Source organism: Dama dama, chromosome 11 (assembly GCF_033118175.1).
Source record: "Dama dama isolate Ldn47 chromosome 11, ASM3311817v1, whole genome shotgun sequence".
In the NCBI taxonomy this organism is placed as follows: Eukaryota; Metazoa; Chordata; class Mammalia; order Artiodactyla; family Cervidae; genus Dama; species Dama dama.
The window spans coordinates 32,293,645-32,312,325 of record NC_083691.1 but is presented as its reverse complement, the minus strand read 5'-3'; the positions used below and the strand labels follow the sequence as shown (position 1 = coordinate 32,312,325).

At 37.5% G+C, this 18,681-nt stretch overlaps 1 protein-coding gene across 1 annotated transcript in view; it reads right to left on the bottom strand.

The window, feature by feature from the left end:
* The window catches only part of RAB10 (RAB10, member RAS oncogene family), a 63,373-nt gene that overhangs the window by 18,631 nt on the left and 26,061 nt on the right, over positions 1-18,681 (bottom strand). Inside the window, exon 2 of the mRNA XM_061154969.1 lies at positions 783-843. Coding sequence (XP_061010952.1) covers positions 783-843 — 61 coding nt within the window. The remainder of the gene's footprint in view (positions 1-782; positions 844-18,681) is intronic.

Genomic DNA, 18,681 nt, shown 5'->3' with positions numbered 1-18,681 from the left:
TATCTTGATTGTGGTGATGGTTTCACAGATTTAGACATACGTCAAAGCTTACCAAACTGTATACTTTAAATACGGGTGGTTTACTGTATACTAGTTATACCTCAATAAGGCTGTTGGGGATGGCAGGAATAATATACATCTCACAGGTCATTGTGAACACCTAATATTCACTGAAAAATACAGATATTATAATTTTTAAGTCTATATACATACTTACTTGATTGCAAGTAAGTATGATACATACTTACTTGATACATACTTGATACATACTTGAGTGCAAATTTAAAGAATTTTTTTGTACTTCAATGCGTCAAACCCTTTACAAACTAATGAAAATGATAAAGCCTATGAAAATTTATACACACTAAAGAAAATAAATATTTTAGCTTAAGACCCTCTAAACCGAAAAAAATATGATATTAATTTTTATATGGTGTTTCTGAGCCAAGTACTGTGCTAAAGGCATTACATAGATTACTTCATGTAATCCTTGTAACAATCTTTTAAGATAAGTGATATTATCTCCACTTTACATGTGAAGATATAAGGGCCTCACGGTAGTATATAACTTACCCAAGCTCATACTGTAAGTGGAAAAGGTAAAACACTCTAATCAGCTCTCATGGACTCCAAAGTCCAAGACAATTTTTTTTTAAAAACACCACTGGCTTGGAAAGGGAAGTCTCCTAGAATTAAACAGTTGACAAGGAAGGATTTCACTGCCTAACTTTCAAGAAACTAGGCATTCTACCACATTAAGTAAGTAAATTAGAATCACTTACCATATCTGTAGCTTGATCTTCTTTCCTTGTAATTCAACTGTTTTGATCTTAAAGTCTATTCCTACAACACAGGAAGAAAAAAAAAAGGTAAATTGTATCTATGGCTCTGAATGTGGCTATACTAAATTTAACTGGCATAAAAACACACTTCCAAAATGTTTGGTTCTGGAAATTTACTATGTATGCAATTTTGAGCAAAGTGCCCAATTTAAAACCTATGTAAGATAGGTTACAAGATAGAAAAGACAGAAAAGAAAGAATTATATAGCTTTTTTACAATTAGGAAATTGAAAGAAAATGTTAATATCTAATATTTTAATGCAAAAGAATAAAAAGATGTTTCCTTATTAGCAAAATATCATCGCCTTCACTAACTTACAGAAAAGAGTACTATCAGGGATAAACAGGGTCATTTCATAATGATTAACATGTCAATGAATTAGAAGGCATAAAAAATATTATATGTTTATGCATCTAGTAACACAGAGTTTCAAAGTACATGATGCAAAAGTATTATAGATCCCCAAGGACCTGTCTCGCTCTTTTACCAACTAAATCTTCAGCTCGGCCCTTTCAATTTGTTTCTTAGACCCAATCAAAAGGAAAAAAGGGCCACTTGTCTGACATTTATAAACCTCAAACTATATCTACAGCCTGTTATTTTTGTTTTTCTGGGAATTACTGAAAAAACCATCCTAAAATGACCTGGTTGTCAATTCTGAACAAGACTGATCCAACTAACCCAATGAAATATAAACAAGCAAACAAAAAAGGAAACCTGGAGGAAACAGAGGCAATGCAGAGGATAAGATATAGTTCCTTTTATCTTCTCAGAACAAGACGGAAGGGAAGGAAGTGGGGAGGAAGGAACAGAAATCTGAACTAGAAAATTCCTGGAAATTAAAAAGGCAGAAATAATATATTCAACAGAAAGGCTGTAAGGGAAAAATGAGATCTCCCAGAAAATACAACAAAACACAAAGAATGGAATGTATGTGAGACACGACAAGGCAGAAGATCAAACCAGGAGGCTGACATCTAACGCAGAAAGTTCAAGAAAGGACTTCCCTGGTGGCTCAATGGTAAAGAATCCGCCTTCCGACGCAGGAGACACAGGTTCAATCCCTGACCCTGGAAGATCCCACATGCTTCAGAGCAACTAAGCTGGTGCAGTATAACTATTGAGTCTGTGCTCTAGAAAGAGCCACAACTACAGAAGCCCAAGCCCCTTAGAGCCCATGCTCTACAACGAGACGCCACCACATAGAGAAGCCTGTGCACCACAACTAGAGAGTAGCCCTCACTCACCATTAACTAGAGAAAAGCTCGCACAGCAACAAAGACCCTATGCAATGACAGAATCAAAGAAACAGAATCAAAGGAATCTGAGACTGAAAGACTCACCAAGCGCCTAGTATAATGAATAAAATAATATCTATACCAAGTTATACCATCATGAAATTTCAGGGCTAAAGATAAATTTCAGGAATAATATATACAAAAGCTTGTAGAGAAACAAACTAGGCCATATTAAATAATCAAAAACAACAGCTCTGAGCAACTCAACAACACTAGAATCCAGAATATAAAAAGGTAAATAAAAAGTATTTTCAATCTATATCCAGTCAAAATCAAATGAGAGAGTAAAATAAAGGTATCTTCAGACATGAAAGATCTCAAAATATTAGCTCCCATGTATTTTCTAAAACAGTTACGAGGAGAGGTTGCTTTACCAAGAATAGGAAGAAAGAAATCCAGCAAAGAGAGTGATGGAGAGAATTCCCTTGAAGTTCGACGGTTAGGACTCGGTGCTTTCACTACCGTGGCCCAGGTTCAATCCCTGGTCTGGGAACTAAGTTACTGAAAGCTGCATAGCATGGCCAGAGGAAAAAAAAGATTGATGTAAAGGGCAGTTCAAATTGGCCAAGAGAAGCCACCAGTTCAGAAGAGAATGACGACAGAAAACAAGACAAAATGCAGAGAAAGGGTCCAAGAGATATGCCTCCTAAGATGGAAGGGAATGAAATGGTATGACTGAAATTTAAATGAAAAGAAGAATTCAGAGAGTCTGGTAATTCTGTTGCAGAGTTTGGGATAAAGTAGGAATAGTCCCTTGAAATCTAAGCAAATGTAACAATGAAGGGACTGCAAGCTACAGTGAAAACAGAAAGCTGTCCAAGAAAGGAAATGCAATTATAGTACACCACTTGGCTTAGCAGTTAACATGTGTTAAAACAGGTGGGAGGGGGGATCAGGATGGGGAACACATGTAAATCCATGGCTGATTCATGTCAATGTATGGCAAAAACCACTACAATACTGTAAAGTAATTAGCCTCCAACTAATAAAAATAAATGGGGGAAAAAAAAGAAAAAAGAAAAGAATGAAAAAAAAATGTGTTAGAACTATTTGAGAAGTTAAAGGGAGAGGTGCCAACAATGTCTCGTATTATTAGAGCTCATTTCTCACATTCCATAACAACAAGAAAAAATTTCTCAAATTAGTTTTTTTTTTTTTTAAAAAAAGTGCAATATGAGGTTGAGTATCAAAAGAAAGACCAAAAAATGTTTGGGAAAGGTTAACAGACAAGTGAGCATGGAGCAAGGATTTATTGCTGCTGCTGTTGTCACCGGTCTTGAAGTACTATGTAACTTCTAAAACTCTGCAAGTATTTATTACATTAATAGAAATAAAAATTAGGTTAACAGAGGAGGAAGTATGTTTACAAATGTTCTCTCTACTGTGCAAGCACTCCAATTTGATCACCGAATTTCTAGCACGGCACCAAGCCACCCCTACCGTCTCACTCCCTCCAGTCTTCTAATAGTCACTCTCAAACACAACTTTTACAACTGTGCACTTTTCTAATACCTTTGTCACCCACTTTCCACACCCCCAAACATAGGTTGGGAAAAGCTACACTTGAAGACAAAGCAGAAAAGTTTTTGATACAATTTGATCAGAGCAGAATTGATAGCTCAGCTGCCAAGGGAAGCTAGGAAAACCTATCATCCTTTAAGATTTTGCCAGGAAGAATCAAGATTCTCCTGCAACACTATCATTTCTTAAATTACCACAGACTAGAACAGAATCATAGGGTTTGATTCAACCAGAGATTTGTCTTCAGGTTTTGCTTACGTAAAAACATACTAGAGTAAATCCTCACTTTTTACAGATTCCTGGGATCCAGTTCAAATGGGTATTTCAATTTACCACAGTCTAGCTCATTTATCAATTTTCAGTTGCTCAGGAAAGTGAGAAACAGTATCAGCCAAAACATTTGCTTTAATGATGCTACAGAAGCACCATCCAATGGCAAGAAAAGTAACTGCAACTTCTAGTCACTATAAAGAGCAGTTCTCCAAAGTTTGGCTTCTGATGACACATCAGTGGTAATTAACGCAAGCAGAAATAACCTATATAATAAACTCCAGACAACAAAAGTTTAACAACTTATAGCTAAATAATCAGTATCTGTGGTTTTTACAAGTGAAAATCAAGAGTTTTCATCACACCAGGAGAGGAAATAAGAACTGTACACCTGTAATCCTTTGAATGCAGCTTAGTCTGATATAAGATCAAGGCTAGTCATAACAGCACAAATTTTGAAAAGGCTACTTTCCAATATTCACATTAGCTTCTTTATCAGGATGCAAATATGAAAATGCAAAACGCAGAAAAGTTCCCTCTAAGATCCTTTCATTTAACAGTAATAGCTTAGTAAACACTTTGAAAATTCACAACACACTAGGCAGTTTTAAGCCCTTTGCATGGATATCTCATTAAATCATCAGAACAATTCTAGTCCATACTATTATTTCCATTCTACCAATGGAGAATAAAATCAAAACCAACAGCAGCAGCAAGAGAAAAATCAATTATCACTAATATTTACTGGATAATTATTAAGTATTCTAAGCATTTCACATGTAATATTTCATTTAATATTAACAAAAGTCCTGACAAAGTACTAACATGCCTATTTTTAAAAAATTTCATTTTGGCCATGTGACACAGCTTTCAGGATCTTAAGTTCCCCAACTGGGGATCGCACCTGGTCCCTGGCAGTAAGAGTCCTAACCACTAGACTACCAAGGAATGTCCCTAACATGCCTATTTTACAGCAAAGAAAACATAATAGTAATTTACTAAAGGTCACAGAATTAACAAATGGTAAAAACCAGCACTCAATTCCATGTCTGTTTGACTCTAGGCCATACACACTCTTAACCACTTTTCTATCGAGGTAAAATTCACGTAACATAAAATTTACCATTTTAAAGTGAATGATCCAGTATATTCACAATATTGTGCGACCAGAACCTCTATCCGGTTCTAAAACACTTTCATCATCTCAGAAAGAAACTCCATACCCATTAAGCAGTGGCTCTCCATTACCCCACCCCCCCACTCCCCTGGAAACCACCAGTCTGCATTCTGTCTCTATAGATTTTGGGTATTTTGGGTATTTCACATAAAAGAAAGCATGTAACGTGTGACCTTTTGTGTCTGGCTTCTTTCAGTTAGCATATTTCCAAGGTCCATCCACTTGTCACACGTTATCAGTACCCCATTACTTTTTATGGCTGAATAATATTCCACCACAAGCATATAGATCATAAATTGCTTATCCACTCATCTGGTGATGGACATTGGACCATGTCCTCCTTTTTGGCCTTGGTAAAGAATACCCATGAATATGCATGTACATGTGTATATACCAGTACCTGTTTTGAATTCTTTGGGTTATACACAAGGAGTGGAATTTCTGAGTCATGTGGTAATTTTAGGTTTAACTTTCTGAGGAACCACTGTTTTCCACGGCAGCTGAACCATTTTACATTTCCACCAGCAATGTATGAGCATTCAATTTTTCTACATCCTAAAACTCAACATTCAAAAAACTAAGATCATGGCATCTGGTCTCATCACTTCATGGCAAACAGATGGTGGAAAAATGGAATCAGTGGCAATTTTATTTTCTTGGACTCCAAAATCACTGCAGATGGTGACTGCAGCCATGAAATTAAAAGACGCTTGCTCCTTGGAAGAAAAGTTATGACAAACCTAGACAGCATTTTAAAAAGCAGAGACATCACTTTGCTGACAAATGTCCATACAGTCAAAGCTATGGTTTTTAAAGTAATTATGTATGGATGTGAGAGCTGAATCATAAAGGCTAAGCATCAAAAAATTGGCGTTTTTGAACTGTGTGCTACAGAAGACCCTTCAGGGTTTCTTGGACAGTAAGGAGATCAAAACCAGTCAATCTTAAAGAAAATCAACCCTGAATATTCATTGGAAGGACCGATGCTGAAGCTGAAGATCCAATCCTTTGGTCACCTCATGTGAAGAGCCAACTCACTAGAAAAGACTGATGCTGGGAAAGATTAAGGCAGGAGAAGGGGGAAACAGAGAAAGAGATGGTTGGATGGCACCACTGACTGAAGGGACATGAGTTTGAGCAAACTCGGGGAAATAGTGAAGGACAGGGAAGCCTGGTGTGCTGCACGCAGTTCATGGGGTTGCAGAGTCGGACACAACTTAGTGAATGAACAACAATTTTTTAAAATGGTTATGCTAGCAATTTATAATACACATTTTTAACTTAGGACAGTCTACCTTCAAACAGTATTATACCACTTCTAGTATTAATACAGAAGTACACTTCCCCTTTCTCCTATTGTTGTTTAGTTGCTAAGTCGTGTCTGACTCTTTTGCAACCCCATGAACTGTAGCCCACCAGGCTCCCCTGTCCATGGGACTTCCCAGGCAATAATACTGGAGTGGGCTGCCATTTTTCTCCATATCTTCCTGACCCAGGGATTGAACACACATCTCCTGCATTGCAGGCAGACTCTTTACCACTGAGCCACCAGAGAAGACCCTTTCTCCTATGACTGGGCTATTTAAAAAATGTTTCTCTTCTATGTGTTATGTTTCCACATTTCCCTAAATATGAATCCTACAAAACAAAAAATTTTTGCTTTAAATAGCCAACTGTCTTAGAAAGAAATTAAAATTTAAGAAAAAGGTATTGTATATTTCCCACATATTTTATCATTTCTTAATCTCATTCCTTTGTGTAGATGAATGATTTTCTTCAGGCTGAAAAACTTCCTCTAACATTTTTAATAGTTCAAGCCTGCTGAGAAGAAATCCTCTCAGCTTTTGTCTGCAAAGTGTCTTTATTTTGGCTTCATTTTTTTAAAGATTATTTTTGTTAGGACTGAATTCTAACTTGATAGTTTCTTCCTTTCAGGATTTTAAATAGGTAATTCTATTGTCTTCTGGCTTACTCTGTTTCTACAACTCTTTCCCCCAATTTTCGAAAACTGTAGATTTAAGAAACATTTTGAAATTATTTTACAAAAAAGTTACAACAATAGTTCAGAATTTACCTATACATTTCATGCAGCTTCTTCTAATGTTGACACTTACATAACCACAGTATATGCATCAAAAATAAGAAAATAACACTAGTGCAAAGCAATTAATATAACTACAGTTCTAATCCACCAGTCTTTTTTTTTTTTAAACTGATGTCATTGTATTCCAGGATCCAATCCAGGTTCCCACTCTAAATTTAGCTGTCATGTGTCCCCAGCCTCCTTCAATCTGTGACAGTTACTCAATCTTTTCTTGTCTTTCATGACCTTGACACTTTTGAAGAATACTGGTCAGATTTTAGTAGCAGTCTCCCTCAATTTGGGTTTGAATGCTGTATCCTCATAATTGAGTAAAGTTTTACATTGTTCTTGATACAAATACCACAAAAACATGGCAGAGGTAATGTTCTGCCTTTCTTGGTTCATTATAGCAAGAGGTATATATTATGGATATCGTCTTTCTGTGACATTAACCTTAGTAACTTGGTGGGAGTGGTATCCACAAAGTCTCTCTCACTCTCAATTTACTGTTTTCCCCTTTGTAATCAGTAATTTCTTAGAGAAACTGTAACCAATAGTATCTTTGAAACTACGCCAATGTTTCTCATCCTACCTTCACCCACTGATTTTACCTTCTATCACTGGATTGCCTGTGACAATTATTACTGCAGTATTCGCTTACCAGTGATTTTGTTTCAGTCACTGTTTTATACTTACTAAATGGGATTCTTCACTTACAATTTGTCCCTTCTACATACCTACCATTTGTTTGTACACATACCAATATGGACTAATGGATGTTTTATTCTATTGATAATAATGCAATACTAAAGTTATTTCATTCCAACTTTGGATATGAAAAGCTCTTTCAGGTTCATTCTTACATCCTTTTGACGTATCCCATCTTTTTTTGAGCACATCTTTGTTTTCTGGCAGCTCTAGGATCATCTTGGATTTTCTATAATCCGGTTCTGGAATCAAGTCAGTTCTTTTATGAGCCCTGGTTCCTTCTGTTGAAAAACTGAATGAAGAGGCCAAGATCTGGGCACTAGGTATGCTCACTGCTACTGGCACATCACTGCTTCTTCTAGGCATTTCCACAGGACAGAGAAAACATATGCATGTATGCTAATCCATGCATATACATACATCTATATTTCCACAACCATCATAATGCATCTACATTAAAACCATCAGTTTATACTGGTATTTCTTATTCCATTTCAACATCAGAGTTCCTTCTAGTCTTCTTCCTTCCTTACCTGTAACCTCTTTAACAATTAGAAACCTGGCTCTCATTATCTAAAATATATTTACTGATGTTCAATACAAAGATGTTCAACCTTAGTATATAGTTTCTGACTTGCTACCCCATACCCTTATTAGAAATCAGATATACTAAAATACACACTTACAGTCTTTTTTATCTTTAGTCTTACAATATCAAATCAGAATAGGTACTTTGATTATCTTTTTCTTCCTTCTGTGTGGTTATGTTGTTCATTTGCTGGCTTACATTGTTTAATGACAAATCAACAGTTGCTCTAATCCTTGTTCCTTTGCATGAATAATATGGTCTTTTCCCCCCTCAGGCTTCTCTTGAGGTTTTTTTTTTTTTTTCCCCTCTTGAGGTTTTTCTTTGTAACCGGTTTTTAGTCATGATGTGTCTCAGTGTGCCTTTATACTTATCCTACCTAATTTTATAAGATCTTTGGGATTAAAGTTTTCATCGGTATTTGGGAAATTTCTAGCCACTATTTCTTCAAATACTTTTTCTGCAACCACAGCATCCCTACCTCCCATCCTGGACTCCAAATGCACATATATGAGACCACCTGATGACAATGTCCCACACGTCACTGAGGCTCTCTCTTTTCCCCGAGACGTTTCCCCCCGTGCTTCATTTTGGACAGTTTCTATTACCTTACACTGATTTTTTTCTTCTGCAGTGTCTTTTCTTCTTTTAAACTGCTGTTGAGCCCATCAGCTGAATTTTTCTCTTCCGATACTATGTTTTTCTGTTCTAGGAGTTTTTTACTTCTGATATTTCTCATGTTCATGCTTCCTTTCAATTCCCTAACTTACCTCCATCTTATAAATTCATCATCTCTGTCACTTTTGGGTCTGTTTCCATCAACTGATTTTTCTCCTAGTTAAGGGTTGGTTACCTATTTCTTCATAGGTCTAGTAATTCTGGATGAGATGATGAATGTTTTGTATTTTTATTAATATATGGATTCCTTAAATGTTGAGATTTGTTCAGGCAAACAGCTAAATTAGTTGAGAATCAGCCGAATCCTTCTGAGGCCTATTTTTCATAACAGTTTTAAGGTGGAGCTTGAATAGCCTCTTCTCAAGTTACTTTGACTCTATCCCTAAAGAGTGCCATTTCTGGGGACTCTCTCAAATGGTTCTGATATTCAACAAAGTCTCTCCATTCTGGCTGGTCAACACTAGAAATGTCTCCCAACCAAACGTGAAGCCCCAATATTCTACCAAGTCTCTGGTAGTTGTCCTTCCTCTAATAGCTGTTCTTTTGCCCAGCCTACAGAGTTCCAGCCAGAGTCAAAGGAGCTCCTCTGCATTATCTCTGCATCTCACTGTCAGTGTAACTCAATCTTCTATGGTAATCACCCCTGCAAATTCCAACCTCCCCAGTCTCTGTATTCTGACTTCTATCTCCTCCTCCCAACAAAACTGCCTCGCCCTTCTTAGATTCTAACTGGAATCCAGTTTCAGAAAGAAAGCCTGGGAGACTGCAGGAGTGAATGTTATTTTCCTTCTCTCAGGGAAGGCAGTCCTGCCTAGACTGTTACAAAATATCCAAAAACAGTTGTTTTATGCAGGTTCCTATTTATTTATGGCCAGAGGGCTAATCTGGTACCCATAAATTACTCTGTAATGTCCCAAGTAAAAGTTCTCAACAGCTGTATTGTCTTCTAAAGATTAAGCAATCTTTAATCTTTTTGGGGGTATGTTTCAAATCATTTGAGAACCTAATGAAAATCATGGCTCCTCTGCCCGTGACCTCACACCCATGTGCACACAGTGTGAAGTAGAATCTCAGAGAATTCAAAGCCTCTGCCCCAGTACCCGCCTCACCCCCAACTTCAACTGTTTCAGAGGTTATAATTTATAGTACTTGTGTACAATGCTATCATTCTTTCCAGGTTTTAGAGCTGATTTTTATTTACTGAAAATTTGCTAAGGCTGAAATTAAAGTATTTGAGCTAAGGAAGTTTGTTATTTTAAAATCAAAGAAGACACACAAAAAAAGGAGTTTATTACAAAGTTCAAAAATAATCCAGGTATTATTCTTTCTCTACCCGTGACAGATAATATTTCTCACATATCTTTATTATGAATATATTGGCATTCTGATACTACAGTCTGAAGAAACAAAGCTAAAGTAATCTGGACTTTGCACCTGATTTCCTAATTAGCTTTCTTTCATTATATAATTATTAAAAAGCAAATTGTTCTTTACTATCCTAGATCTGCTACTGCTAAGTCTCTTCAGTCGTGTCCGACTCTGTGTGATCCCATAGACGGCAGCCCACCAGGCTCCCCCATCCCTGGGATTCTCCAGGCAAGAACCCTGGAGTGGGGTGCCACTGCCTTCTCCGATCCTAGATCTAGCCAGCAGCACTACTGATGCAGAATTATAAACATATACATATTTCACATGCATATTTATTGACCATTCTTCTCTGTTATTAAAAGCCGACATTCTTCTAGGATATGAGTCCTTAGAATACAAGCCAGCCGTCAGGTCACATGTATGTGAACAAAACACCTCAAAAGTCACCTTATTCCTGTGTACTCACATTAAATACCTGCTGATTTAAGTAATGGAAGGAAATTGAAAGGGTGAGACACTACTCAAAATTCTGGAGGCACTTTCCAGAACATGGTAGTCTCCAAATTTATCTTCATAAATTCTTATTTCGCCACAGCATCAAAAGCTCTTCCTCAAATAACTATCATGATCCCTACAAAACTACTACAATCATATTCTGATGATCCATTAGGTTATACATTACACGTCAGGAAGCAAATATAAAAGTGTAAGGTTGACAGTGAACTTGCCTTAGGAATAAAATGCAGTATGGACCAAAGTGATGAAGGATTCAGACAAATGTGTTATCTGACTGCCACGTATTAGCTGTGTTGCACTGGCTAAAACTTTAACCTCTCTAGACCTGTTTCCCCCATCCACAACAGTTATTAAAACTTCCATTGCCAATATGTTATGAGGACTACACAAGGGTTAAATGTGTAAAAAGTCTAGGATGGCACATAAAAAGCCTTCAATTAAGCTTTTCTATTGGTTCTAAACATTACTTGCAAAGTAGGACAGGACTGAGCAATGAAGTACAGCTACCCAGTTTCAGCCTTCTCCACCACTAGTCAGTCAAACTATCCTTTTTGGTCTGCCCTTATCTTATTCTCCTTGATCCAGACCAAACTGTACAGGCAGCAGCAACTCAAGTCAGCAATTTTGTTCTCAACTTTTCCAGAGTTTGCTCACTTATCTTCTACTCCTTCACTACATTCTACCTTCCTTCCCCTTTTATGGATATTTACAACTTTTCATTCATTAAAAGTGTTTACAGGGCTTCCCTGATGGTCCAGTGACTAAGATTCTGAGCTCCCAATGCAGGGAGCCCAGGGTTCGATCCTTGGTCAGGGAACTAGATCCCACATGGTACAACTTCAAGATCCCGCAAGCCACAACAAAGACCCAATGGAGTCAAACAAATATATAATTTTTTTAAAAGTGTTTCTCTATCATTAAAATGAGTTCATATACTACCTTTAAAGGCCATCAAATCTTTAGAATCTAGGACTTGTTGATTAATTGTTTCAAACTTATTAATGCATAATGCTTATTACTCTCTACACAATATCATAACAACTTGTTATTTGGTCATAATAACGCTTTGCAATGGCACTTGTTTATTCTGTATTAAAGAAAACACAGCTACTTTAAACGCCTGCTTGTTTACTTGACTTCCCCAAATCTTTATGCTCTCCTCCCCTCTAGCTTTCAGATGAGGTTTTTTTTAATGTTTTCTCTCGTTTGGTCTTAAAATTCAAACCAAAAAAACCTTTCAAGCAACCTCTTCTCTGGCATTTTTATCAGAGAGACGAAACATCTGCTTAAACAAATTAAATCGGTGCTGATCCACTCAGGACATCTCCAGCCAAAGCACAAAACCATCTCATTCCAACAGAGAAGCAGGAGGAGGTGGGTGGGAAGGATCTTCAAATGGTATCAGGCAACAAATGACTTAATGGAGAAGATGAGGACTCTTTTCCCTACCAGAAAATAAAGGACACTTCTACTTTTGGCACTTAACAGTTTAGGAGACATGGCTTGTTAAGAATGTTTGATGGGGGGGGGGGGGGGGGGGGGATGTACTAGTAAAATTTAAGCATAATGTTCTCTAATTCCTTAGCAGTATTCTACTTTCAATTATCTCATCTTGGCATTTTTTTTCTTCTACTCTCCAGGAAGCCTGTACTCTCACACTGATGCATATAGCTGCATCAAAATTTAGAACCAGGCCTGTCTCTTCAAGACCTCCAAGTTAGTCTGTTTCCACTCCCAACAAATGTGGGAGAAGAACCCCTGCCTTTTGCCCCAACTTAGTATTCCTCCCAGGGGTCCTTGGCTTTTGCTACTAATTTTGTTTTATCTAACATTTATATCTCAACATCCACGCTCCTAACTATGAATGCCATTGCTTCCATTTTTTACTTTGACAAATAAAATCTGTAACTTACAGAATGCCTGTGCAAGAAACTGAGGTTCCCTGATAGCTCAGTTCGTTAAGAATCCACCTGCAATGCAGGAGACCCCGGTTTGATTCCTGGGTCGGGAAGATCCACTGGAGAAGGGAAGGGGTAGGCTACCCACTCCAGTATTCTTGGGCTCCCCTTGTGGTTTATCTGCTAAAGAACCCACATGCAATGCGGGAGACTGGGTTCGATCCCTGGAGAAGGGAAAGGCTGCCAACTCCAGTAATCTTGCCTGGAGAATTCCATGGACTGTATAGTCCATGGGATCACAAAGAGTCCAACACAACTGGAAATTAGTGCAAGAAATTAGAGTAATGGTCCTCCCTTCTCTATAGGGCCAATCATACATTGTTACCAAAGGTGACAAATGACAAAGAAAAGGTGGAAAGACTGAGTCCTCAGGATCCAATCAATATAAACACTACCACTGCTACCACAGCCTTTCACTTTACCATTCCTTTTTTTTTTTTTGGCTGTGCTGAGTCTTTGTTGCTGCATGGGCTTTTCTTAGTTGTGGTAAGCAGGGGCTACTCTCTGTTGCAGTGCATGGGCTTCTCATTGCAGTAGCTTCTCTTGTTGCAGAGCATGGACTCTAGGGCACATGGGATTCAGTAGTTGTGACGCATCAGCTTAGTTGCTCCGCAGCATGTAAGATCTTCCTGGATCACAGACTGAACCCGCGTCTCCTGCGCTGGCAGGTAGATTCTTTACCACTGAGCCACCAGGGAAGTCCTTACTGTCCCCTTTTAAAGCCCTAAAGTAGTATGCACGTTTTTTTGCCTTTAAGTCACTTTCCTTCAAATCTCTTGAAGAAATGTTGCTTTGCTCTCTCAGAGGCGTTACTTCTGGGACACTGCTATTTCTCTATATGTAGGACTCTACAAACCACCTCTCGGACCATGCTAACTTTTAAGAACCACAAAGATAACTCACATAAACCTCTTAGTACATAAACCCCTTAGTACAGTTTCAAGCATGTTAGCTAGCCTAAGTGTTAGATTGTATTACTTTTATTACAGACAAGAAATGAACACCAGGAGATGAAGTCACTTGCCTATTTTAAAAAATTCATTGTTAACCAAGCTATTTTTCTGTCTACAGTATAAAGTTCTGTCTACTATTATACTGGGCTTCCCCGGTGGCTCTGACAGTAAAAAATACGCCTGCAATGCTGGAGACCTGGGTTCAATCCCTGGGTTGGGAAGATCCCCGGAGGTGGGCATGGCAACCCACTCCAGTATTCTTGCCTGGAGAATCCCCATGGACAGAGGAGCCTGGCGGGCTGCAGTCCATGGGGTTGCAAAGAGTCAGACACGACTGAGCAAGTAAGCACAGCAGAGCACTTCTACACTACCGCAAGACTACTACAGAGCGGAACAAAGGAGTATTTCAGTTTACAGTCTCCGGAATTAGTTTAAAAATCCAAGGATTCATTTAGCCACTCAACTCAATCTCTCCATTCCATAACTTTTATCAATTGCTCTTTCTTCTTCTCTGCTACAAAATGATGATGACAGGCACAAATCTAAGTAGTTCAAGCCCACTTCTAACTCATACTGGTTTATATCAACCTCCCATTAGTTGGTTATCTTGGTTATCTTTCACTGCAAGCATAGAACAAATAAGGAATTGTTTTTCTATTTAGAGGGCTCCAAGACTGCTAAAAACAAAGCATTCTACTTCTAAACTGTTAAAATTAACTATTTCTAAATCAAATAGAGAATAACAATTATAATAACAATATACAAAGCATTAATTCCAAATTGCCTGAAAGGAGCACCCTCTTATTTGCTCTTTACATTTCCTAAAACATCCCACAGGCCGCACTGTGATAAATGCTTCTGCTCAGTGATTCCATGCACGTCCACAGAAATCTTCCTTATCTAGATTTCAAGTCACAAGGTTGTAAAAAGTTAGATATAACATGAAAATACTAATAAATAGACAACTTACTATCAACTACCTCTCAGCCATCACATAGACATCCTTGTTATGTCTCTTACTAGATGTTCCAATAATACAGTGTAAATTTAGTTATAAAAGAGAGACTGGAAATCCAGTAAAAGACGCACTGTGATGACGGGGAAGGAGTTCCCTGGTGGCACAGTAGATAGGAATCTGCCTGCCAATACAGAAGACAAGGTTTTGCTCTCTGGACTGGGAAGATTGCAGATGCCATGGAGCAACTAAGCCCGCACACCACAGCTAATGAGCACACGCACTCTGGGGCCCATGAGCCGCAACTGAACACCACCCTGTGGGCCCACGAGCACCACGTGGTGCTGCAACAACTGAACTCTGTGTGCCCTAGAGCTGCACATGGCAACCACTGGGCCCGTGCACCCAGAGCCCGTGCTACACAGCAAGAGAAGCCATGATGAGAAGCCCACACTTCGCACGAAGACCTAGTACAAACAAAAATAAATTAAATAAATAAATAAAAATTTTTAAATGATAGGGAAGAACTGCCAAGTCACTGACAAAGGAATGGATAGTTAACTGACAAATAGATAAGCAGAAGTGGGCCTAAAATTAAAATTATATGAACAAAAGGTTAAGAGAGTCTCTTGAAGAAACAAGTAACACTATTAAACATGTTTTTAATGACTTTCAATGTTCATACTATAAAAGTCAAAAGATTCAAGGATTTTATTTACATAATGTATCAGAAAAAGTATGCCAACCTTTCCAACACTGGATTCTTTCTCTCAATGCCAAAAAGTAACCCAAGAATTATCTAAATTTTGTCAAATACAAGACAAAACAAACTAGGTTTCATTAAGTTTTAATTCCATTTCTCAACAATTTCCCAACACTTTTGGGTTTTCCATTATTTGCTAGGTAATTTCTTTTACTGTTTTGAATGGATACCCTTTAAGTGACTTTCCTCAGTATCATTATCTCATACATTATCCTACCATTTGATTTTTCATTTTGTGTCAGTGTGTCCTACTACATTATAAACTGAGCTAGGATGGACTACAGAGGCAATGAAGAAGATACACACCACTAGTACTCAAACTTTTTGTTCTGAGGACCCCTTATAACTTCTAAATTACTCAAGAGCCCAATGAGCTTTTATGTGGATTATAACAATTTATAGTTGCCATATCAGAAATTAATGCAAGAAATTGAGCTTCCCTGATAGCTCAGTTGGTAAAGAATCCACCTGCAATGCAGGAGACCCCAGTTTGATTTCTGAGTCGGGAAGATCAGCTGGAGAAGGGATAGGCTACCCACTCCAGTATTCGTGGGCTTCCCTTGTGGCTCAGCTGGTAAAGAATCTGCCCACAATGCGGGTGACCTGGGTTGAATCCCTGGGTTGGGAAGATCCCCTGGAGAAGGGAACGACTACCCACCCACTCCAGTATTCTGGCCTGGAGAATTCCATGGACTGCATAGTCCATGAGGTCAGAAAGAGTCAGATACAACTAAGCGACTTTCACTTTCAATGTATTTTAAAATATATAAACCCATAAATAATATATTTACAAAAAATAATTATATTCTCCAATACAAAAATAAACGGCGAGAAGAGTGGCATGATTTTATAGTTGTGTAACTTTAATGTCCAGCTTAATAGACCACAATTTTCATATCAACTTTGGCAGTCTGTTGCAATTCACTGCTTTGACTGAAACATATGAGGAATATGAAGTATAAAAGCCTAGATGCAAGAAGGTATGTAGTTGGAAAAAGGAGGACTACTTTAAGAGCCTATTCAGATCATCCTAAATACTCTTCTTTGACATAAGAAAGCTCACCAAGCTGTACTTTTTAAAGATTAGTTGCAATGTGGAACCTAAAATCATAATGAGTCTTTCATATTCTGTTACATTAAATCCATCAATTACTTTACACTCTTAGTGGATCTTTTTATCCTTGCATGATTTTATAACATCATTTGGAAAACATTAGTTCACTAAGCTACACAGTCCTTCCAAATGCTGACACATCTCATTACACAATATGAAAAAAATTATTTGCTAATATTACCATGGACCTCATCAAGAGAATCTCGAAGAATTGGAAAGCTGTCAAGTTCATGGAAGCAGACCCAAGTTTTCCAAAATTCTAATTTTCATTTAAAAGCATAAATTTTTCGTTGGCAACAAATACTGTCATTTCATTCATTTGAGAAAGTGCCTGCCAAATACTCAAGTCTGAATAACCACAGGATGCCAGTTGTTCTTTCAAGGATAAATGGAGTTTCTCAAAAAAAAAAAAAAAGTGGCCAATTTAAACAATCTCACAAGTGCTTTTCCTTCAAACAACCATCACAGTTACAGAATGAGGCAGAAGTATTTTATATTTACTTCCCATTTGTGCTCATGGGTCAAGATACCTAAAATTTCTTTCGGCTTCATCAAGGACATTCTTAGTGAAATTAAGCTTTGTTTTCTCCTCTGAGTCCATGGTGATGAAGAATACAATACTAACAAGTCCAGCTTGGTGCCACTGTCCTGATTCATACAAAGACCAGCGATTTTATATGAAATTATAAACTTTACAATTTACCATGATGAAAAATGGCAAATAACATCTTGGAATTAATATGAAAACAGTTTTGACTTTCTGGTCAAAAAAGATCCCCAGGTGGGGTCTGTGAAGATCCAAATTTTGAGAACCACAGAGGTACACTAACATATGTTGATAGTCTACATGCCATAAGATGTTAGATAGCTTTCGTTATCTATTTTATTTGCTCCTTCCAACACTCCTGCAAGATTTTTTTTTCTTAACAGATGAGGAAATATAGGTGGAGTCAAAAAAACAAATCCCAATGTTTCTAATTGCAAAACTTTCTATTCCCATGTTTAAGACCTGGCTCTGATATAGCTGACATATTATCAAGCTCATTTAACTTTGCTTCACACATGTGAAATGTAATAGTAACCTACCTTGCCCTCTTCAGAGCATTGCACAAGGCTCATAAGAAGGAAAGTAGGAGTACTCCAAAAAGTTTGCTGAACTATATTAAGTATTATGAAATAAAAATCAATTCCAAAAAGGAAAAAAAAATTCTGGAAGTTCAAAAAGAGGTACAGTCACTCCATTAAGTGATTGTGAAAATGTAATGATTTTTAAAACAGTCTAAAACACACACACACAGATAAAACCAGACTTAACAGTGTTTTGCTAAGATCACAATTTCATTATTTAATCTATTCCCCACCACGTCTACTGCACTCTAGCCTATAAGCAAGCTCAAATTTCTGAACTTTCCAGAAGAGCCATAAGCATTTTGTGAAAAGGCCAGAAGTGAAACAGAAAAAATGAAACTTAAAGCTGAGAAACACAAACTTCCATGGTAAAGCTAGGCCTAAAAAGTTTCAATTCTAAGGAGCCCAATCATTAAAATCAAGAAGCTCTCACAGAATATTTATAGCTGCTCATCCTTTATGGTTCAATATAACAGGCAATCAAAGATAAAGAGAAATCGAAGACTACCACACATGGAAATACAATGCTCCAAAACCAAGACTGTTACCGATTTTTAAACATCTTGCTATCTAAGACATTAATATCTTCAAGATATGCCTCAAAAGTTTAAATTATAGGAAAACATAAATCTGAAATGCTGGAACACTGTAATCCAACAGTTCCAAAGACAGTTAGGATTCTTTTTTAAATACAAAGGCCAAGATGCAGTTTACTGACATCAACTAGATAGGCGCTTGCTACTGGTGACAGGACCATTAGCT